The sequence below is a fragment of the Arachis hypogaea genome, chromosome 6 (assembly GCF_003086295.3).
Source record: "Arachis hypogaea cultivar Tifrunner chromosome 6, arahy.Tifrunner.gnm2.J5K5, whole genome shotgun sequence".
Taxonomy (NCBI): domain Eukaryota; kingdom Viridiplantae; phylum Streptophyta; class Magnoliopsida; order Fabales; family Fabaceae; genus Arachis; species Arachis hypogaea.
In genome coordinates this window covers 100025770-100048749 of record NC_092041.1, presented here as the reverse complement: position 1 = coordinate 100048749, position 22980 = coordinate 100025770, and the positions used below count along the sequence as shown (strand labels likewise).

Genomic DNA, 22980 nt, shown 5'->3' with positions numbered 1-22980 from the left:
GGTTATTTTTTTTGGCACAGGGGCTAATCAGTCCCAAAAAAATATCAAGGACCGGATTGGGTGTTTTTTTTTTTTTCTTGAAGGCCTCGTTGTCCTTTCGAGGTAATTGTCAAGAGTCGGATTGGGTATTCACTCTTAAAAAAGTGGTTAAATAGTACTTGTAGTACGAAATTGAACAAAAATTAAAATAAAATAAAACGAATATGCCCAATGCAATTTAAGCATGTATTTTAAAAAGCAATAGAGTTTAAGGATTTGTTTGGGTGAACTTATAAGATAATATCTTCTTTTTTTTTGAGTTATATTTTTTTTTAAAAGATCTTATAAAAAAGTAAAAGTAATTTTAAGTTTGAATATGTCATGCAAAAAAAATTTTTTATCTATCAATTATGTTTGAGTATAATAATATAAAAATATTTTTTATTTATTTATTATGTAAAAAAAAAAATTTTAAGAAAAAGATCTTAAAAAAACGTAAATTGTAATTTTTCAAAAAAAATATTTTTTTATTTTTCTAATATTTTTACTTTTAATACTAAAAATTTATTAAACACGAAAAAAAATAAAAAAAAATTCTTTTTTTACCAAGAGCACCCAAGCAAGCACTAAATCGCATTAGGAGTTTGGGTTCAACAAAAACGGGAGACATAGTGTGGCAGTGTGATTTAAAAGCAAATAAACAAAACCAATTTGATGATGTAATAAGATTAACAAAACCTATTTTCGATGCAATTTATTAGGGAGAGATTTAAATGATAAGATATATAAATAATATCCTTTTAATATTGTCTTACTATTGTAGGATTTAGGAGCCATAATGTAAATAATGGCCCTGATTTTTGCATAGTAATTAAAATGTTAGCACGTATATATGAATTTAAGCAGGTCCTATATGAAATGAATGAGTTGATGAATTCTCTTTCTCATCGTCACTATCTCTAAGGTGCTCTTTCAATGGCTGTCCTAGAGTTCCCCAGTTTGTATTGTCCCATGATGGATCAATTTGTGGGAGTTCATAGTCATCTGGACGCAATGACAATTGGAACTCAGGTAACTCTGGCAATGCTTGAACACCCCTGCAACATCATTAATTACCAAAATGCCATTATTGGATGACTAAACTAAATACCAAATAGGTTTGTATGGCAATGCTCTTGTATTTCTAAACTAAAATAGTTATAGAAAAGTTGTTCCTTACTTCTCTTGGTCCAAAAGGAAGCCATACATTTGGGATTTCCTTGATGCAACATCAGGAATTTTCTGATGTAAATGCTTCATAACACCCCAGAGTGGAGGAGCCCTTCAAAAAAATGAATAAATAAACATATGATAATTAAAGTGTGTGAATGCAAGGAGAAAATCAAGGATAAAAAAGCAACCTTGTGACTGGAGCTGCAAGACAAAAGGTAAGGCAAGCCTTCTTGCTTTCCGCCAGAAGTTGTTGTGCCGCAAGAAAACAAGAAACGGCGCTGAGGTTGTTGCTGCCTTCGTTACCCTTGTCAAGGATCAGACCATGGTAGTAATATGCTGCGGCCTGATAACATTTCTAAAATTGGTTAGGATAGTTACTACAAACCTTGGATTAAGATTACATTTTTCTTTTCCGAGCCTCAAATCAAGCTTATCTTTTAATTCTCTTGGTGCCATTAATAGTTACGCACGGTTATGCTGTTGTTATGGTTAATTTTCGGTGGAAAATATTTATGCAATTTCCTTATTTTTTCCAATAAGTGGTACTGGAGCCTATGATTCAGTTTTCAGTATTTCCTGTAGTTGCAATGTTATCTAATCTTTCATATTAAAAAAATAATTTGTTCTTTGTTGTTTAAGAGTTAACCTTGGTTATCAAAAGAAGTGTGATACTTTAAAGCTGTGGTGCAGAATTTATTTGGTGTAGTATTAAGTGTTAATACACCACCTTAATATACAGTTGCAAAAAGTCTTTTATTGAAAAAATATGATGTTTGACTGAGAAATATGACAAGAAGACAAAAATTTGGCTTGAAGTAAATTCAAGTCAAGAACATGATGCATGATACAATATAATCAAGATCACATGCGGCACCGAAAAAAAAGTTCAATCTAGGCATGTGATATATTTTTGTCTAGGAGGACCAGACCAAGTTCAGAGAGAGGATTGAAGACAGAAGCTCATGTTGTTTCTGTTATGATCTTTCTAGAATGAGAAAGATGTCCTCAAGGTACTTTAAAATACTAACCTTGGATTCAAGGAATTTCCATTTAATGAACTTGAGATGCTTCTTTCCATGGCCTTGGTTGAGTTCACATCCTGTCAAGCAATGATAAGCCTGCTCAACAATGTAAACTTTGTTGATAAGTTTCTGCCAAATAATCTCTTAAACAAGTTTAGGACGCAAAATAAATAAATATACCTGACTAAAGTAGAGCAATTGTTCACATGCCAACCTCCTCTTCACAGACAAAGTTGCCTTCTGAGATTCCACCGCAAGACCAAGCTGAATTTCAGTTCCCTGAAATTCACACCAAGTTTTTTTTTAACAAAAGAGTTCAACACAATAAGTAGAGCAAGAACAACAACAAGCAAACAGAAAAAGTAAAAAAAGAACAAAAATAGTAAAAGAAATAATCGTAGAAAAGCTCATCAACCACTTTTTGCGCTCCTCCTTCCTATTCCTGATTTTGTACTCATAGAAACATCTCCAACCACTCCAAACTTACTAAAATTCTGTCAATCCGACTGCAAGATCTAAACTATGTAAATCAATTGTGAGGAACATTTTCGACAACAAATTACCTGGCCTAATGCTTGAATAGCTATAGCCTCCAATACACCATCCTTCAAGTCCTGGGGCAAAACTTTCCTGTATTTTGTTTCAAGTCAATTTCTGAAGTGTCTTCATCAATATTGGTCTACAACTGGTTCAGTAACCCCATTTTCAACACACGAAATACTATCTTTTCAAAATGGTCCCTCAAAAATTGATAATTATCCTGTTATATCTGAAAGGTTGATTCTGTTTGACAAATTCATAGATAATTCTCAATATTTGAGGGATTAGTTTGTCTTCAAACTAATCTTTCTCAAAAATGATGGTTTACTAGTATGCTGACATACTTGATTTCGGCTGGTATCCAGGTAAGAATATTCCGGACACAGAACTCGAGGTATCCGGATGCCTTGAGTAACAAGTCAACTGCTTCTCTCTTGCTATCTAAGATCACAAAAGTGAAAGTTTCACTAATTGAACTCATTACTCGATTATGATTCGATTTTGATCTTGTATGTATGCTAGCAGCTTAATTAATGTGTTGACACAGAACCTGAACATACAACCCTGAATCCAGAGCCTGAATTGTCTTTCGGAATCATCAGTGAATCGGCTTCGGATAGCGTCAGCATAGCCAAAAGATGAACAGCAGATAGAATCTCAAACCAGACATTTGCTATACTGCTATCCTGCAAAATTCGACACTACCATGTTCAAGAAAGCAAGGGTGGAAAAAAAAATTAAATATTAATAATCATTTAGAATGAGGTAGATGATGTGTTCATACTTGCCGAAAATCTTCAAGATTTTTCCACTTGAATTCAATTAGTCCCTCAAGGCCATGCTCTATAACACAAGAAAGTTAATAACACTTTAGAGATAGTGAGAAGAACATAGAAGGAAACATTGTAAATGTTAATTTGTGAAACCTTTCTTGGTAAGACCAATCAGAAGAGACAAGTATTCGTTCAAAGCTCTCTTCAATTCAGCAATGGCTGATCCACCTGCATCAATTCATACCCAACCTTCAATCTGGAATAAGTTTTACATTACCATTCATTCCTAAAGAAATTTGTACATGTTAATGGTTGAAAAAGGTAGACTCATTATGGAACATAAAAATATTTTGTGAATTACATACCCTCTTAGATTTGTTCTTTAATTCCTCTAAGGAAAATGTCTCCGGGTACATTAATAAAAAAAAGAAAAAAATGCTATACACAAAAAATTAGCCACCAAATCATGACAACAACGGTGACATCAAAAATTTATACGCACCAGTATCTTCAGCAACCAATGCTATCTGATTTCTCAGCGAGGACAATTTATGAGCAAGATCCTTAGGGACTACTCCTTTGAGTTCCCTTTGAAGATCACATTGAACTGGAATTCTTGTTGATGGAGCCAAGATCACAACTTCAGGGAACCTTGATTTCTTCTTTCTATACACTGAGTAAGTGCACCCCATTATTATGATTATTATTACTATTACTATTATTATTCTTCACTCCTCCTTTCTTCAAGCACAACAACATCCTAACATAAATGAATCACATACAAACCTTATTATGTCCATCATACCAAAAAACTTAGCATTAATTATGATATGGCATTGAATAAAACGGATGGGAGTTAAAAACTTAAACTAAGCTTAGTTGGCACTTGGCACATTTTTTTTAACAGCAGAGAAGTGCTGGATTTCTGATGCAAGATGGATGAAGAATAAATATGAGTAACATCATCTAGCCACCTCTATCAAATTAACATATACTTTTTATATATTAAAAAAAAAAACAGTTGCACCAATGCACATATACATGTGTAGGACAGAAAGGACAGTTAAAACAGGTAGATTTAGATGTGTCTGAAATCATGCATACAGTTACAGATCATAGTTACTAAAGAAAAATACAATCATTAATAATATTATAGATTGAATATTGTGAAATTATGAGCGAGTATATACCATATAGTATATAGTATATGAGATGATGATGATGATTGATGAGAGACAAAGTTTGGAAGAAGTGAGTGGATGCAGAGAGGGAAGGTTCTTGAACACGCACAACATTATGGTAATAATAATATTATGATAGAATCTGAGTGAATCGAAAAAAAAAAAGCTCAGGAACCGAGACATGTCTCACATGGCCGTAGCGTAGAAATCTCTGCTTCGATGAAAGAATCACGTTCAAGTCTCTAATTTTTTTTTTTTTTTATTTTTAGTTTTTTCTTTTTTCAGTAAACGTTATGAGACTATGACTAGTAGCAGTAGTTGTAGTGGGACTTGTTAGGAGAGTGCTAAGTAAACAATGATCATCTTGAACAACATGAATAACTATTAATCAAATAAAAATATACTACACTTTTAAATTACACATCTAAATCTTAATATTAAAATAATTATTCGTACATCTAGTGAAATAAACATCTGATATATCTATTATTCACATTGTTTAATATTTTCATTGTCTATCTATACTTTTCTATTTAAATTACTATTGTATACCAATTATACGTTAATTTAAACAACCCAAATTGGCCAGTTTAAATAAATGCTTCATCATATATATATATTTCATAAAAAATGTCATACAGATCTATTTTCAGTTCATATATGTTATTTTTAACAGTCTACATCTATTAATTTGCGTGGATTAATCAAAATAATAATTATGTGTTAATTAACTAATTATTTTGGGTAAGAATATTGAAGACTTATGAACTTGTTTAAAAATTATTTACCATGAAAAAAGAATTTTATTTTTTTTAGAAAAAAATTTATTTTTATTTAAAATTTAATTTCATAATTTAGAATGATTATAATATATTAATAAAATAAAATTTAAATTTTAAGAGTATGAGAATAAATTTAAAAATTAGATCTCTTTTAATCTGATTTACAAATAAAGAAAAAATGAGAACTAAAATTTTTAAAAAAGTTTAAATCATTTATTTTTAATTATTTTAAAATAAAAAAAATTTCAACTCTTGAATGAATTCTAATTCTTACCCTACCAAATAAGTTTTATATGTCATTACAAGGTTTAAAGCTTTATATAATAGAGCTCTATATGTTAGGATCTTAAAGAGATATTTAAAAGTCTCATACTTATTCGCGTAAAATTAAAGTTAGAATGTTATAAAAGAATATGAACAATTATGCTAAAACATTAATATTTTCGTTTTTGAGAAAGTATGGATAAGTGAATTTTAGTTCGTCAACTTTAGTGTTTAGGTTTATAATTTAAATTTAGGATTAAAATTTTATAAAAATAAAATACGACGTTCATAAACTAAATTCATTATAATATTATGTGAAAGTCTCAAAATAAAAAAGATTACGTGAAGTTCTTTTGCTTATTTATATGTAAATCGAATTTATTATATTCGATTTAGGGTTTCTCAATATAATTCGAATCAACTTGATTCGATTTAGTAATTTCAAAAAAAAATTAAGTTAGACAGCTTCGATTTAGCATGCGTTATATGTTGAATTGAAAAGCACATAGTAAATAAAAATTTATGGTTTCGAATTGTGCTCATGATAAATTGAAACAAGTGGTGTCGATTTATCATCCCTACTAAATTAAATTTAATGGCTTCGATTTATAGCCATCGAAAATCATTGGTACATCAATATCAATGGAATCAATTTACTTGTATGAGGTCTATATATAGAGTTGGAATTGAACTGGTTCGAATTACAAATCACTTTCACCTAACCCCACAACAATCAAACCTGAACAAAAATTTTGGCAATAAACCCAACAAAATTCAAATCTGAACACATAGAGGACGATCCAAACCATATCCATCGGTTGGATGGAGTTGCGTATATTGTCGATACCGTCCATGAATAAGTTAGTGAATGAATTTTTTTTCAATATAATTTAGTCATGCTAGTAATGTTAACATGCTTCCTCTAGTAGTTGTTTATAGACCTTAGTTAGGAATTAGAAAATTATTTTTCAATATAAACGGTGGTTAGAAGTAGTGATTTATTAGTGGGTTAGATTTTGAAAATTTGAAATGGTACCTAAAAATATTAGTTAGAGTAGTGATTGTAGGTTTTGTTAGATTTTTTAAGTTATTAGTTTTATATTTAGCGAGAAGTAGTTTAGCCTTCTCTTCCTTTGTGAACAAATAGCTCGGCCAATCTCCCATAAGTGGACTTCACAACGAACACACTAGAAGATACCTTACACCCTTTAGTATCGAGTTTACACACACTGAAATATTCATAGTCATATGCCCGAATCTCCAACATTTGTCCTAATGCTGAGTCTATTGTGCATAGTCGATCCGGTTAGCCCAGTCACACATTGCAGCATCTTTGGATCGGAGGATGTCGAATCAGTAGTGAAACTCGACCTTAGTCTCACTAAAAACCTTAGTGCATCCTTGCCGTTGAAACTCAGGGAAAAATTCGTAGCCACGTGACAGATATAAAATGTCCGGTATGCATTAGGCGGAAGCCAACTACCATCAAGAACCTCCAATGCAGCCTTTATCCCGTTGTGCCTATCCAATATGACTAGAATACTCGGTTGAAGCATTACATGCTGTTGAATGTGAGATAGAAAGAATGATCATGACTCTGTATTCTCTCCATTCACAAGTGTGAATGCAACAGGAATGATATTGGAGTTGCCGTCCTGAGCAATCGTGATGAGCAGTTTCCCCGTATTTACCGTACAAGTGAGTCTCGTCGACACTAACCAATGGCTTGCAATGATGGAAGGGCTCGATACACGGTATGATGTCCAAAAAAGCTGATGAAAATAAGCTGATGTCTCATCCACTTGCCCACCAACTCGCACAGGACTCGTCTTCAACACTGCGACACTACCTGGCATCGTGATATGCACACTCAGTACCTATTGCGGCAAATCATTATATGTCTCTTTTCAATCTCTGTAAATTTGTGTCACGACCTTCTGCTTAGCCAACCAAACTCTCCTGTAAGTCGGCCTAAAATCGAAATATGCCTCTGTTGTATTCTTCAGTACCTTGATCGAGACGGCAGCATCAGCTCTAATCTTAGGCAGTATGAAGGCCGATATCACATGATAATCAATCATCCTGTCATCACTAGATATCGATATGGCCAAATAAGTATGAGTTCTATTGTATCGTTTTACCTCTCAGATACTCCTGTGCTGGCGAAGACTGATATGAATCATCCATATGTACCCGTTGCCGAATTCTTTACACTTTCCATAGTATTTATGATGATCGGATTCTAACACTTTGTACTCAACCTCACGGCGGATGCTATAAGTCTTCACGCTTAACACGATCTCCTTTTTATCCTGAAACTGCTGACTAACCTGAAACTCAGCTAGAGCTCCTGTATTCTGTGTATCGCTAGCCCCAAAACCGATAGGTACTCCTAGATCTCCTTGTTGCACCATGACATCCAAGTCCAAAGTTGAAAAGTGCGGGGGTACTGCTGAGTTCCTGAATTAGATGCTCCACCATCCACAACTGGAGTAGTCCTTACTATGTCATCATCATTATCATTAGCAATCGTGGCGGACTCTACATCATTATCATCATCATGCAGTACATCCTCGATATCATTCGGTACTTCACCTCTCCAGAAACCGGGACCATAACAGAGTACCGGCCATCGCAATTGCAAGCTCACCCAAGGATCGAGTATCACTTATTTCTCCATCACGACTGCGGTTTAGATCAGTTGCAAAGGGTGGAGATGCAACTAAAACTGCCTCATGTGCAATCAGCGACACAGATGACAAGGCACTAAGAGGCACTGAACTAGAGCAGGCTGGCATTGCTGAGGATTAAGAATTTCGGTTCGATCCTCCTGAACTACAGACCATATCTACAAGCTTGGCAATAGCTCAGGTGTCCTCACCTTGAAAAACTGATGATGACAATAGAACAGAGCTTACAAATCTTCATCATTGCCTATGACGAATGAAACGTACTTCACATCATTGTGTAACACAGAAATCGAGATTTCGTAGAATAACTTTTCCACACGGCATGCAGCCCCAGTTTTTGGAGTATAGTATTCTGAAACTCGGTGAAACTCGTCAAAGGTTTGAGAAAAACACTTAGTGGATCCTTATCAGTAAATTTAATTTCCAATCGCATTTTTTTCTTAATCGATCTTCTATAGTGCACCATAACTAAAAATCTCTCATCACCAGCCATTGTGAGCCCCACTATAATGAAAAATTCACGTTTAGCTCGTATTTGTATAAGTTAGGAATATACTAAATCAAATTAATTCCTTTCGATTTATACATATAGGACATTTCCTAGTAAATCGAACCTATTGGATTCGATTTACCACTAGCCACTATTGAGTATAAATCGACTTTATTTCATTTGATTTACTTAGGGTATCTAAATCAAAATTATTTAATTTGATTTAGTAGTGCTCAATGTAATTCAAAGCATCTTGATTCGATTTAGTTTAAGTTAGCCTAATTCAAATTCAATGAATTCGATTTACATGTAAATCCGGTGCTTCAACTAATCTGAATCAAATACATTTGATTTAGTACTATCAAGCCGATTCAAATTTATTTACATAAAAACATGCATGAAGACATCTACGTAACATTTTTGAATTTGGGGGATTCATGTAAAATTTGCATGTGTTTGGTTTATGAATGTCATTTACTCAATTTAGAATTTAAACTTTAAAATTTAAGATAATAATAATAATAATAATTTAAAAAAAATTGGCTGATGTTAGTTAAAAAAAATTAGTTACTTAATATTATTCTTTTGTTTTTAGTCAAATATCTTAAAACAAAGAGAAGTAATAATAATGAAAAATAAATAAATAAAACTATGTATAATTACCTATTAAATATGTGATGAAGCCATGTTACTTTGATCCCATAGCATTGTCATACCCTTCGTAAGGAAAACATTTCCCTACTCTCTTTCGGTCTTTCTTTCTTTCTTTTTTATTTAAAAATTTTGCTACGAGTACTTGTTAACACACTCTACAATACAATAAGTTACCATACATTCAATGTATAAAAGCTTTACAATGCAATTTCTTTAATAAAAATTGTTGACCTTGGAAACCTTACAAATTAAAATGCAGCAAAAGATCTCTCTTTGGTTTGTATTGGATTTTACATATGTTTAAAAATGCGATTGACCAGGCTTTCATGGATATATGATATGAGACGTTTATATAACGTAAGGTCGGTCCTAGGTTAGACATGGAAATCTTGGAACATGGATTAAGGACGAAGAAACTAGTGGGTCCCATCATATATCACCTTCCAAGAATGTATGCCCATACAATATAAGCTAAGCAGTAGTAATGACCAAGGAGGTCTGGAGATGTATTTAGACACTATCTCACCTTAAATTTGCCAAACAATTTGAACTTAACTTTAATGCATTGAGTATATGTATAAAATATATTTTTATATATGTGGGAAGTTTAATTTGTACCATTTTAATTAATTAATTCATATATTTACTAAAGAGACCATGGGATAGATTGAGACTGTGCATGTAGTAACGGTGACAGTTTTTTTTCTACAATATCTTCCAATTCGATATATTAAAGATTAATCTATCATAAATATAAACTCTATTTAAAAATTTGTTGCTAGCTATGAATTGCTGTTAAGGCGGGATTTGAATATCTTACTCTTACTTAAACGAACGAATAATTTGACTATTTGACCACCCCAAATTAGTTGCTGGCAACACTAGCATGACAGATTTCTTGAGTCTGATTTTTTGGACTAGCGCACCTTCATACCCACACCATGGCGAATCTTGACTAGAAGGTCAACTCTGTTTACCACACCAATGGAGGCAATACAAGTCATGAAGAGCTAGCCCAATTTTAGGATTTTGGATTTCAAAATTTCTCTCTTTTTTTTTACTTTTAAAATTTCTACACTTTAGTTAATTTTCTTTTAGTTTATGCAGAGTCAATACCTTGCACATTAAACTAGCTAACAAAGTTAACTGTCCTAGACTTCTAGCTAGTCGTAACATTTTCTTCTCAACTGATTTTGATCACTAGAGTCTACTCCTATAAACAACCAAAAAAGAAAGAAAGAGAAAAAGGAAGGATTTGTAACTTTAAGAACCAACAAAATAAACAAAAATATAAAACTAAAGTGACCACTCAAAAAAAAAAAGTTATAGAATCAACTTGGAAAATAAAAATAAAAGGAACTCAATGCAAATGAAAGTAATTACTAGCTGTTCTATTTCTACCAAACGAAATTAAAAAAAATGAATAAATAGGACACATGCAAATGTTGTAAAAATTATTAGGCTTAAAAGTGTGATTGTGTACTAAAAATATAAACATTTTTTGTATATAATTATTTTTATAATGACCTACAAACATGATCAAAAAAGAGTTAAGTTCCTCCTAAAGGTATTGGGCTAAAAGGATGGAACCCAAAATAACACCTTGAGGAGTTGAATTTTTCTTCAGTGGAAACTATATTGGTGGAAGTGGATTGGTTGGATTTGGAGTGTAAAGGTGTCATCTAGTTGAAAGAAAACCAAACTAGATGTCCCTTCACTAATGTCATATGTCAGGAGCTTTAGTTTAATGTGTGGGAATCAACTTCCTACCCTTTTCAGTTGACAAGACTTGAGGTGATCCCAAATACCTAAAGATATTTTGGAAAGAGCAGTAAACCAAATGTCAGACTAAAACCATTGGCCAAGGGGTGCCCTCTTCATCATGGTTTTACACTATAAAAAGGACCTCAAGCCACCTCTGTAAAGCATCCTTCATCCTTCACTCTCACTTTTTACTTTCACCTTGATCATCTTCTTCTTCACGGACCTTGAAACCCTTTTCATCCTTTACTTTCACCTTCACCTTCATCCTCTTCTGAGAGCTTCTCTTCTTTGTAAACCATTCCTATGCATTTTAAACAAAGCTCATTCATCCTCTTGTGACATTAGTGGAGGTCTCAACACTTGTTCTTCACCTCTCTTCCTCACTATTAGTTCTTGTATTGTTTATTTGCCATTAACAGAAGTGTCTTCCTCACAAGTTTACTTACCCCTAATCTCTCACCTTAACTATTATTTTTCACTTAATATATTTTCCACGAAACCCACCCGAATCATCTGACGACTCTACTGGGGAGGAACACTTCGACGTGATGGCTGAATCTAGCAGTACTCATCTTAGGCAGAATCGACCACCTAAGCGACGCTCAATAACTCCTCGGGATCTCAACCTCAGCTTGGGATCACCTCAAGACGAGGACGGGCACAACCAAGAAGAGGAACACATGGAGCAGCAGAATCTAGGTGCAGGAGGAGAAGGAGCTCATGCCCATACAAATTTCTTCACACCCCATGCTGGAGGTACCACTGGCATGCACACTCATGTAACCATTCCTGCTCATGTGTACAACTATATGATAGACAACCAAACAAAGATGCAAGCTTTGATCACAGAAATGATGGCTAGAAATCAAACGAGGTATAGAACCCCCTCACCGCCTCCATTCGCGAACCAGGAGAATATGGAGGAAGACGAGAACACCCTAGTCACTCGTAGGGAGTTAGCACGTATTCTAAAGGGCAAAGGAGAAGCAAGTGAGCCCACTTGGGAGATAAGTCCACCATTTGGACATCATATCTTGGTGAAACCATACCCTAAGGGGTACCAACCACCTACCTTTCGTAAATTTGATGGTACTGAAAGTGCCAAAGAACACATCCTGTCATTCTTGGATGATCTCGGGATGTTCAGGAACCACCAGGAGCTCAAGATCAAGGAGTTCTCAAAATCACTGACAGGAAGGGCATTCACGTGGTATTGCAAGTTGAAAGCCAGTAGCATCAACACCTCAGAGCAATTAGTGACAGAGTTCTGCAACAAGTACCCTCCATGCACATCATGGACCTAGGGAGAGTGAAACAGAAATAGGGAGAAGGATTGTTAGCATTCATCAAGAGATACAGATATCAAGGTTTACTTTGTATAGACACTCTCCCAGAGCCACAATTGGTGTACGGGTGTATTAGAAATGTAAAAGATGGATCCCAAATTTATCTTTCTATGAACAACATAAACACTTTCTCTGAACTCTTAAAGAAAGCATCTGACATAACCGAGGCAATGAAGCGTAGTGGAAGGAGATCTAAAGAAGTTTTTCCTCTCGAGGTATGTGCCGCTGATGGCAGGGGCAGGAGATGTTCCTATTTTAGGGGTGCTAAGAGAAACAGTCCTCCACCTCCGCTACCTCTCTCCAGAGCTCAGGCCATGGTTGTTGTAAATGGATGGTTTGAGGATGGAACATTAAACCCCAGAACAGATAGAGAGCCACCAACACCTGAAGACCTGAAAGATTCAAGATATTGCACGGTGCACCGCGATAAGGGCCATGGGTTGACTGATTGTTATGTGGTGAGAACAATGTTTCATAGGCAAGTGAAGGAAGGGAAGATACTCCTAAATGGAGAACAAAACCAAGAAGGTGTAAGAAGCACTCATTTTCCTCAACATGATGTTGGAATGATAGGTGTTGAAGGAGAGGTAATGTTGACAGAGATTGTAGGTGAAGCAGAAGAGATGGTCACCATGGAGGAGTCCCTGGATGAAGACACATTGACAAGAGGTCTTTTGAGGTCTTGAGGTTGTAGAATCATGTTCAACCAGCTTGGCTTGGAACCCCACATTCAGAAAGAGGTGGCCAGAGCTCTAATAGAAGGCATGAAAAAGGTTTTGGGGGCATGAAGGTCCATGCAAACACCCTGGTGTTTCGGGACCTTGACTCATTTGGGGAGTTCTACCATAATAAACCATTGTACGTGGAAGCAGTGGTAGAAGGCATGAAGGTCAGAAGGGCCTTGGTGGATGCTGGATCAGGGGTAAACATCATACCCACTCATATATTTCTAGAAATGAGAGGTTCTGCTGATCAGATAAGGCCTACTCAAGTCGAGCTTAATGCTTTTAATGGAGTGGGTGTGAAATCTAGAGGGTGTGTTAATGCTGTCTTGGAGGTTGGCCCCATAAAGACCAATAATAAGTTTCATGTGGTGGATGGAAGCTCTAGCTACCACATCCTACTGGGACGTCCATGGATTCATTTACATCGGTGCGTTCCTTCAAGTTGGCATCAATGCATAAAGTCTAGCTGGAGAAAGAAGGATATTAGCATCTCAGCCACTATAACACCCTTTGATGCGGGAGAAGCACATTTAATGGATGCGAGTTTCTATGAACAGCTTCCGTTACCAGGGGTCAACAAAATAAGGCCTGTGCAGGAATACACTATCGGAACACCCAGACAAAAAGCAGTACAGAAGAACACCCTGATGGAGGAAGCACCAAAAGAAAACACCAAAAAACGAGCAACAGCAATCGAAGACCTAGGGCTTCGTAAGGAAATTCTCCCAGGTGGAGGATATCGGTGGTGTATCCTATAGGAACTCGGGGGTCCAGCGGAGGAAAATTACCAGAACTCCCCTGGCCCCGACATCCTAAGTATATAAGAAAAAGAACATCTACAAAGCAGCATAGAAAATGCCCCTTTCCAACTCCAAGATGAAGCAAAGCAGAAGGAGGAAGAGTTGGAAGAGATTAATTTAGGGACTGAAGAACACCCGAGGCCTTTGTTCGTGTGCAAAACTCTAGGGGAGAAGGAGAAAAGGGATTTGATAGCATTATTAACAGAGTTCAGAGATGTGTTCGCTTGGAACTATGATAAAATGCCAGGGTTAGATCCAAACCTGGTGACCCACAATTTAGCCGTGAGGAAAGGAGCAACTCCTGTCAAGCAAGCTCCTAGAAAATTCTCCAATGAAATAGAAGCTCAAGTAAAGAAAGAAATCAAAAAGTTACTCGCAGCCAAGTTTGTCAAACCAATACAACACCCCTCTTGGTTAGCCATAGTGCCAGTGAAAAAGAAGAATGGGCAGATCCGGTGTTGCGTGGATTTTAGAGATCTAAACAAAGCTTGCCCTAAGGATGATTTTTCTCTGCCAGATGTCGATAGAATGGTAGATGTTACAGCCGGATTTGAGAGGTTCTCCTTCATGGATAGATTTAGCGGGTACAACCAAATTAGAATGGCTCCGGGAGATAAAGTAAAGACAGCATTTCGAACACCCGTAGGTAATTTTTACTATACTGTCATGCCTTTTGGCCTAAAGAATGCTGGAGCAACCTACCAAAGAGCCATGACTGCTATATTCCATGACATAATGCATGACTTTGTAGAAGACTATGTAGACGATTTGGTTGTCAAGTCAACATCCGGGAAGCAACACACAAAACACCTCAGAGCTGTGTTCACTAGATGCAGAAAGTATAGACTCAAGATGAACCCCATGAAATATGCCTTCGGGGTGTCATCTGGAAAGTTCTTGGGATTCAGAGTCCACAAAGGAGGCATTTCAGCTGACGAGGATAAGATTAAAGCTATCCAAGACATGGAATCTCCGAAAGACATCAAGGGACTTCAGAAGTTCATAGGCAAGCTGGGGTACATTCGAAGGTTCATACCAGCATTAGGGGAGCTCTTAGGACCCCTAAGACCTTTGTTGAAAGAGAAGAACACCTTTACGTGGGGACAACACCACCAAGCTGTGATAGACAAGATCAAGAACGTTCTCACGTCCACTCACACCATGACTTCCCCTCAGCTTGGTGCACCATTGAAGGTATACTTAGCGGTAGGAGAAGAAGCAGTTAGTGGGTTAATTGCACAAGAAGGTGAAGGCAAAGAGAAACCCATTGCTTATGTTAGCAAAGCCATGAAAGGGCCGGAACAAAGATACTCTTCACCAGAGAAACATTGTCTCGCTCTGGTGTACATCTCACAAAGATACCGACACTACTTTCAAGCACACCAAGTAGAAGTCGTATCGAAAAATGAAGGTCTCAGATTTTTAATTAAAAAGCCAATGTTGACTGGAAGAATGAGTCGTTGAGCACTCCTAATAAGCGAATATGATGTGAAATTGGTGACACCTACCACCATTAAGAGCCAAGATTTGGCTGACCTCTTGTCGATCTATCCTAAAAAAGCAACGATTGAAGAGTTGCCAGATCAGATTTCAAGAACAATAGAGACTGTTTATGCTTGCAATGAAGAGGAAACATGGACCCTCATGTTTGATGGAGCACCCTCGAATCCTCAAGGAGGGGCACGAGTCGTCCTTATAGACTCCCATGGAAGAAACCTGTCCTTCATATTTCGATTGGATTTCTCTTGCACCAACAATGAGGCAGAGTATGAAGCGCTAATGCTCGATCTAAAGATGGCTCAAGAAGTTGGAATCAAGAAACTCCATGTCAAAGGAGACTCCAACATAATAATACAACAAATCCTAGGAGGGTATGGCACGAAGGAAAGAAGTCTGGCCTTATGCAGAGAGCAAGTGTGGCGCATGATGAAGGTATTTGATAAGATCTCATTTGAGCATGTACCCCGAACAGAAAACAAGCATGCGGATGCTTTACCAACATTGGGGAGTAGAGTCACTATTCAAAATGGACAACATGCTTTGGAACACCGGGTAGCTGAAAGTCCTGCCAGAGAAGAAGGGATGTCTGTGGAAGGAAAAATCAATGATTGGCGAACGCCTTTACATGAACAGCTCAGAACGCTCAACATCACCAAAGAGACAAGAGGATTTTGCCTCCTCAATGGGCAAATGTTCAGAAAAAGCAATGATGGACTCCTCATGAAATGTGTAGGAGAAGAAGAAAGGAAAGAAAAAGCAGAACAACTGCATGGAGCCACCTGCGGAGAAGAAGGCCCCGGTTTGTACCGAAGGCTCCAGAGGTGGGGTATTTATTGGCCGAAAATGAAGTTTCATTGTGATGAATTACAGGCTTCCTGCAAGGCTTGTCAAGAAACAAAAGAAAGCATGCAGATATGTAATGTTCACAATTGACAACAACCCATCGTAGAGTACCTCGATGCTGGAGTTTTGCCTTCAGAGAAAATAGAAGCTGAGAGATTGAAAAAGAGATCAGAATGCTACTTCTTGCGAAAAGGTGAGTTGTTCAAAAAGAGTTTTACTAGAGAGATGCTAAAATGCATTTGAGATGAAGAAAAAGATAAAGTCTTGGAAGAAGTCCATCAAGGAGTATGTGAGAGACACTAAGGAGGAAGGGCCTTATGGTATGAACTAATCAGGATTGGCTATTACTGGCCAAAAATGAAGGAAGATGCAATCAACTGGGCCAAAAGGTGTCTACAATGCCAAAAGCATGCAAACTTGATACATGCGCCAAGTGTGTAGAAGAACAGCCTCAAAACACCATACCTATTCCATACATGGGCGGTAGATTTTGTGGGACCAATCAACCCCCCATCAATGGGGAAGAAGTGGATTCTAGTTGCAACAGAAAGCTTCATCAAGTGGGTGGAGGCTGTCGCTGTCAGGGAAGCAAATGCTGAAGCAGTAGTGAGATTTATCAAAGAAAATATAATATGCAGGTTCGGGCTGCCAAGTGTTCTAGTGTCCGATAATGGAACCCACTTTGTTACCCAAAGAGTGTGGGGTGTTCTTGAACAATACCAAATCAAACATCACAAGTCTTCCCCCTACTACCCGCAAGGCAATGGCCAGGCAGAGGCTACTAACAAGAGCCTTTTGAAAATACTCACAAAGATGGTGACCGATGCCCATAAAGATTGGAGTGAATACCTACCACTTGCTCTTTGGGCTTACAGAACAACCAGACATGGAACAATTGGAGTAACACCCTTCTCGTTGGTTTATGGGGTTGAAGCTGTACTGCCAACAGAGATTGAAGTGCCCACCGCCAGGATGTTGTTAGACGAGGCAAGGGATCGTGAAGCTGAGTTGCAAGAATTGGAAGAAAAAAGAGAAGTTGTGGGAAGCAAGATGGAAGAATACCACCGGAGACTAGCGTTAGCTTACGACAAGCATGTTCAGCCCAGGGTGTTCCTAGAGGGTGATTTGGTGCTAAAATCAGTAGACGCAGTAATGAGGAAGATGTCTTTGCCAAAATGGGCTCCCAAATGGGAGGGTCCTTACATTGTTTCTGAGGTACACCCCAACGGACACTGTATCCTACTGGACCTAGATCATGGAACAACCACTGGCCCCATCAATTTCAAGTATGTCAAGAAATACTATGCCTAATTTCAGCTTTAGTAGTTCAAATTTTAATTCCAAAAGGCTTCTTTATCAAAAGCCAATGTTTATGTTATATTATTCTGCAAGCATCCTGCAATACATGAGAAAACTGCTTTAGCAATCATACACTCAAAAAATGTGAGTGATGCATCTTAAAAAATTTTACAGTACAAAATAGTTCCAAAAAAAAGAAGTGTCTCACCCTTCAAGCTCCTAAAAAGAGTCGAGCATAAATAGGGCAAGAAAGTTATGGGTACCTTCCTTTTCTTTGCCTAAAAAAAAGAGGTAGAAAAAAATAGCAGTAGATAATCCTACTCTTCTTAGAATCATACCCTCCCCCTGCAAAAAAAAAATGTGTGTATCCAAAATAAAATGATCACACAAGCAGGTAAAACCCCTGGAGAAGTATGCATATTATATTAAAAAAAAAGAGAGAAAAAACATAACACCCAAAAAGAGGTGTACAATGAAAGTCACAGAAGCAGTAGGACAAAAATATACTTTGTCAAAGTATTACACATATTTTACAAAATAAAGTGCTGGAAACTATCACAGCCACAAAATATCACTGTAAGAAATCACAGAAGAAGCAGCCTCCTTATGCTTGGCCAATTGCTCTCGCTCCATGCTGACGCTGGCTAATCTAGCCTTCAGGGTGTTCAATTCAGATGTAAGCTTGTTAACCTTTTCTTGAAGAGCAGAAACATCAGAAGAGAGAATGTGATGCTCTTTAGACAACAATTCTTCTCTAGCAAGATCAGAGATCCCAGGTGGAGGCTCAAATTTTGCAGAAAGATTTTCAAGCCAACGACCACTAAATTTAAATAACTTAAGGTTATTTAGATGATTTTCTACCATATCCCGATGAGCACCCCACAAGTCTGCAAGGGAGTGTGAAGTGAAGAAATCCCATGCGTCAAGAAAAGCTTGGTACCCAAGCTTTTTAAAAAGGCAGTTTAGGTCATTTGGAAGCAAGAAGGAAGGAGCCCGGGATGCAATCTCCGATAACAAGTTCTTCGCATCGCCATTGAAATGCTCAAACTCATCGCGGACAGAAACTAAAAAGCAAAACAACCTTTTTTCATCAGGAACTTATAAAATGTTGGCATGCCTGACAAATGAAAAGAAATACAATGGAACACACCAGAAGAAGCACTAGCTAAAGGTTCCTTTGTGATTTTAGAAGTGCTTAAAGTTTGAAAGGTGGACTCAGAAGCGGCATGAGAAGCTGAAGATACAAACATACATACAAACAACATGAACAAAATCATGTATGCAAGTCTCAAAAAAGAAAAAAAAAGAAGAGGTGGAGTAAAACAGTTGTACCTGCACCAGGAAAAATCGTTCGGATGGGAGTAACAACACGTCTAGTAGGATCCCCTTGGCAGGTAACACCCGACTCAATGTCAACATTTCTCTTAGAACTTGCTTTTGCTGGTAGGCCATCTCGCACAACTTCTTGGGTAGTACCCTCGTCAGGGACGTCTCCAACAATAAATGAATTAGGAGAGCCCCCACTGACCCTTTATAGAGAGCTCTCATCGCCTACATTTACCAGATCAGAAGGTGCATTTGGAATTGTTTTCAGTTTACCCAAAAGACGATGAGACCTACGCTTCACAATACTGCTAGATAAGCTAACCACAGCTTTACCAGGAGACTGTGATGACTCAACAAAGCAAGCAGCAGCAGAAGAACCTTTAGCTTTTGCCGTCGAAGAAGAAGAAATCCCTGAGCCAGTGGAAATTGGTGAAGGCGTAGCATCAACAGAAGGCCTAGGTGGTCTTTCAAGAGACCTCTTTACAACCTCAACATTTGAACTCTCCACTTTACTGCGCTTGACCACTTCAGCAGTAACAACTGAATCATCAGGTTTTCTTTTTGAAGAAGGTGGATGTCTATAACACCTGGCGTTCAAGTCTACAAAACACCAGCACAAAAGATACAACAGTCAAATACACAAAGAGGAGAGAGAGACGAAAAAGAAATGAAGAAACAAAAAACAAGAATCAACAAAGAGCAAATATTACTTGTAATGGTCGAAGGAGAAAGGTTGCCAGTCATGAAATATGGATCCTTGATCAAAACTGGGACAAATGATCTGACATCAGGGACGGAGGTACCCTCATATTGCCTAATATGCTCCTTCATACGCATAAGGTAATCCACATACTCCATTGTAACTCCCCCATCCCTGTCGAGAGGAACAACCAAGAAAGGATTGTACTTCGGAAGTTCTTCTTGAAACAGAACCTTTTTCATTAAATTTTCCGATGGAAAAAAAATATGCTCCACATTTTTTGGATCCTGGTCCCACGCTAGTTGGTGACTTACCCTATCAGGACGGTAGATCACTGGACAGATCAAAGCTCCACAGTGAAAATCCCTATCCATAACAATCAAACCAGGAAGAGGGGTAGGAGAAGTACACAAAAGTCAAAAGTCATAAACCCCATCCTGGCCGGTGGAAATGTTATTGCGGTCATGCTCAAGACAAGCAGAATATATACGATGAATAGCTGATGTATCGGGCTGGTAAGAGGTTACGTACGGGCGAAAACAAAAATTTTCCTCCAAGTCAATAACATCCTCCAAAGATTTCGAAGGATGAGCTGAACCCCAAATCCAAGCACGAGGACTTGCCTTCTTATCTGGAAGAATTGTAGGGGGCTTATGGATGGGAGCAAATAGAGAGAACTTCTCAAAAAGAAAGAGTTGAAGAAATATTTCGTCAATGAAAGACAAAACTGGAAAGTGACCATGAGCAATCTTGAGTTACTGGAAAAATTGATCAAGCCGCGTATATAAGTTGCCGAGATACATAGGAGCCAATGGTAAATTTTCTCCTCTAGCAATCAAGCAGGCTAAAAGAAACACCCCATGGCTCATACACTCATCCGCCGGTCCCAAAAATACATATTTACTTAACCAATAAGCAACAAAAGCAGCTCCCTTAAGATCTGAAGAAATAACAGGAGCAGGGACAAACTCACCATTGAGGAAATCACCAAAGAAATAACGAGACCAATTAGAGTAAGAATATTAACAGTAATCTTCTTCTTCTTGGAATCTTGCTTGTCGCCAACCACCTCTTTTCCTCTCAAGGACCGACGAGTCTTCGGATGCTCATTCTTGGAGGAAGATTTCTTAGCCTGCCTACTCTTGGACAACTCTTTTGCATATCGACCAGCATCACTTAAACTCATTTGAAGATGTCGTGCAAGCTTAAGCAGATCAGAATCTGGGCGAAGAAGAGTGAGATCCACAACATCTTCTAAAGTGGGTGAAAACTCACCCCAAGAAGTTAGAAAAGTATGAGTCCGAAAACACCACCTCTGCCAAGGTAAACTCATATCAGATCCATTTCGCTGAATACCCAAGCCTGACAAGAGGAAATCAATTAGTGCTTCTTCAACATATAGCAACAAGGTAAAGAAATTATAAGAATCAATTATGAGGATAGATGGCAGAGAACAACCAACCTGCAGATGTGCGAATAGCCTCGGCAACACCAGCTGATTCTAATCTCCTCACAAAACTACCACCCTCCTCAAACAATACTGTGAACACCCACTTTTGCTAAACCTTATTTATGTGAGTAGCTGCCTTAGATTTAAAAGACGTCCATGAAAATTCTTGGCGCTTCAACCGAGAATAAAGTAGAGTAGGACCCACTTGATATGAAGGCTTCTCAACAAATTCACCCAAAACTCTACAATCTGAAGAATCAAAGGCAGGTTTCATAGTTTTATCCATACCTAATAACAAGCCAGAAGAAGGAGGGTCCAAAAAGATTTCTTCATCAGAGGAGGATCCACAAAAGTAGCCCTCTTATTTGATGGTTTAACCCAAGGTTGGGGGATAGATTCAGAAAATCCCATTGCATATTCTTCAGGAACATCGTCCATATCATTCACAGAAGAGTCAGTACCTAAACTATTACTAGAGTCCTCTGGGTCACTATCCATTATCTCAGCAAGTTTCACACGAGGCATGACAACAAAAAAGAAGCAATTCCTAAAAAAGGGGGAAGAAGGAGAACAGCAACAACAAAATAGAGTAAACATCAATATCACGCAAATACCAACGACAAAAATGTTCAAAATATAAAGGAGAATATTGCAGAACACTCAAAAAATTCTAAAAAAGCCAAAGAGCATCGCATGTCAAGAAAACAACCAAGGAGTTCTCAAATGAAACAAAAAAGCAAAGGTATGAAAATCATTCATCATATTCTTTACTCGATAAGGCCACTAACTCCTCATATCCTCACAACATCATATTTCATTTGGTGACATATATGAAAATATTGCAAAACATTATACGTTTATAGCTTTGAAAGAATATAAATATGGAACACTAAAAATTTGTTCTAATTGAAAAAGTTTATAAACAAATTACTTATGACTATACTATACAGAAAAAAAAAATTTAATTAAATTATTTTTATTCTTAAATATCTATTTTATAGTTGCAGATGAACATTGCTCATGATGTTTAACTTAATTTCTTTTATTTTGTGATGCCATTGGAAACATATACAAATGAGAACATGTACAAATGAGGATATAACATCCAAGATGTAAGGTGAAAGATCTTTATCAAAGAATTCCTATACCTAATCCCAAAATTAGCAACTCAATATACATGGGGCTGAGAGGGGTTACATGAGAACAAAGGCAGAGAACATAATAATAAGGGTTCAGAGTAACAAAGAATACAGAATGATCATCAGAGTTCAGACACGAGTTCAGAGTAACAAAAATTCAGAATAATACAAAAAAATGTCAAATATACAATAGTAGATATTCAAGTGCCAGAATCTCATCTAAGAAAATAAGAGTAAGCATTATATGACAAAAAAGGGAGCAAGATCAAAGACAAAAGCAAGAAAAGAAGAAAAAGAGTCTTACCAAATAAGAAGACAGAGTGAGAAGACAGAGCAATGTTGAATATGGGAGTGTCCTATGTCCTAAGAAAAACTCCCAATTGTTGAAGAAGACAGATAGTTTGGATGGTGGTGCTGTGTAAAAAAAAAATACCCTAACAAAAATGATGAGAAACACGCTCTCCCCTACCCTCCCAAGTGTTCTCCCCTTCTTATGTGTCT

At 37.1% G+C, this 22980-nt stretch overlaps 2 protein-coding genes across 2 annotated transcripts; one reads left to right on the top strand and one right to left on the bottom strand.

Annotated features, from left to right (window-relative positions):
- Positions 1 to 732: 732 nt before the first annotated feature.
- LOC112698251 (uncharacterized) lies at positions 733 to 4336 on the bottom strand. Its single transcript, XM_025751576.3, has 11 exons — positions 4029 to 4336; positions 3680 to 3754; positions 3538 to 3596; positions 3304 to 3439; positions 3098 to 3194; positions 2777 to 2843; positions 2394 to 2492; positions 2220 to 2309; positions 1380 to 1534; positions 1199 to 1300; positions 733 to 1076 (listed from the first exon to the last, which is right to left on the bottom strand). The coding sequence occupies exons 1-11, from the start codon at positions 4216 to 4218 to the stop codon at positions 878 to 880; spliced, it is 1269 nt and encodes a 422-aa protein (XP_025607361.1). The 5' UTR covers positions 4219 to 4336; the 3' UTR covers positions 733 to 877.
- Positions 4337 to 13481: 9145 nt separating this feature from the next.
- LOC112805798 (uncharacterized) lies at positions 13482 to 16655 on the top strand. The gene is made up of 3 exons (XM_025848128.1): positions 13482 to 14167; positions 14270 to 15565; positions 15701 to 16655. The coding sequence occupies exons 1-3, from the start codon at positions 13482 to 13484 to the stop codon at positions 16653 to 16655; spliced, it is 2937 nt and encodes a 978-aa protein (XP_025703913.1).
- Positions 16656 to 22980: the final 6325 nt, after the last annotated feature.

What these genes read in the sequence shown, in the direction of transcription:
- LOC112698251 (XM_025751576.3), bottom strand. Translation starts at nt 4,218, where the DNA reads ATGGGGTGCACTTACTCAGTGTATAGAAAGAAGAAATCAAGGTTCCCT. An exon ending in GATTGGTCTTACCAAGAAAG is followed by an intron (nt 3,597 to 3,679) that starts GTTTCACAAATT and finishes CTTGTGTTATAG; the next exon opens with AGCATGGCCTTGAGGGACTA. An exon ending in CTTGCAGCTCCAGTCACAAG is followed by an intron (nt 1,301 to 1,379) that starts GTTGCTTTTTTA and finishes ATTTTTTTGAAG; the next exon opens with GGCTCCTCCACTCTGGGGTG.
- LOC112805798 (XM_025848128.1), top strand. Translation starts at nt 13,482, where the DNA reads ATGAAGGTCCATGCAAACACCCTGGTGTTTCGGGACCTTGACTCATTT. An exon ending in CCAGGTGGAGGATATCGGTG is followed by an intron (nt 14,168 to 14,269) that starts GTGTATCCTATA and finishes TCTACAAAGCAG; the next exon opens with CATAGAAAATGCCCCTTTCC. An exon ending in AAACATTGTCTCGCTCTGGT is followed by an intron (nt 15,566 to 15,700) that starts GTACATCTCACA and finishes ACTCCTAATAAG; the next exon opens with CGAATATGATGTGAAATTGG.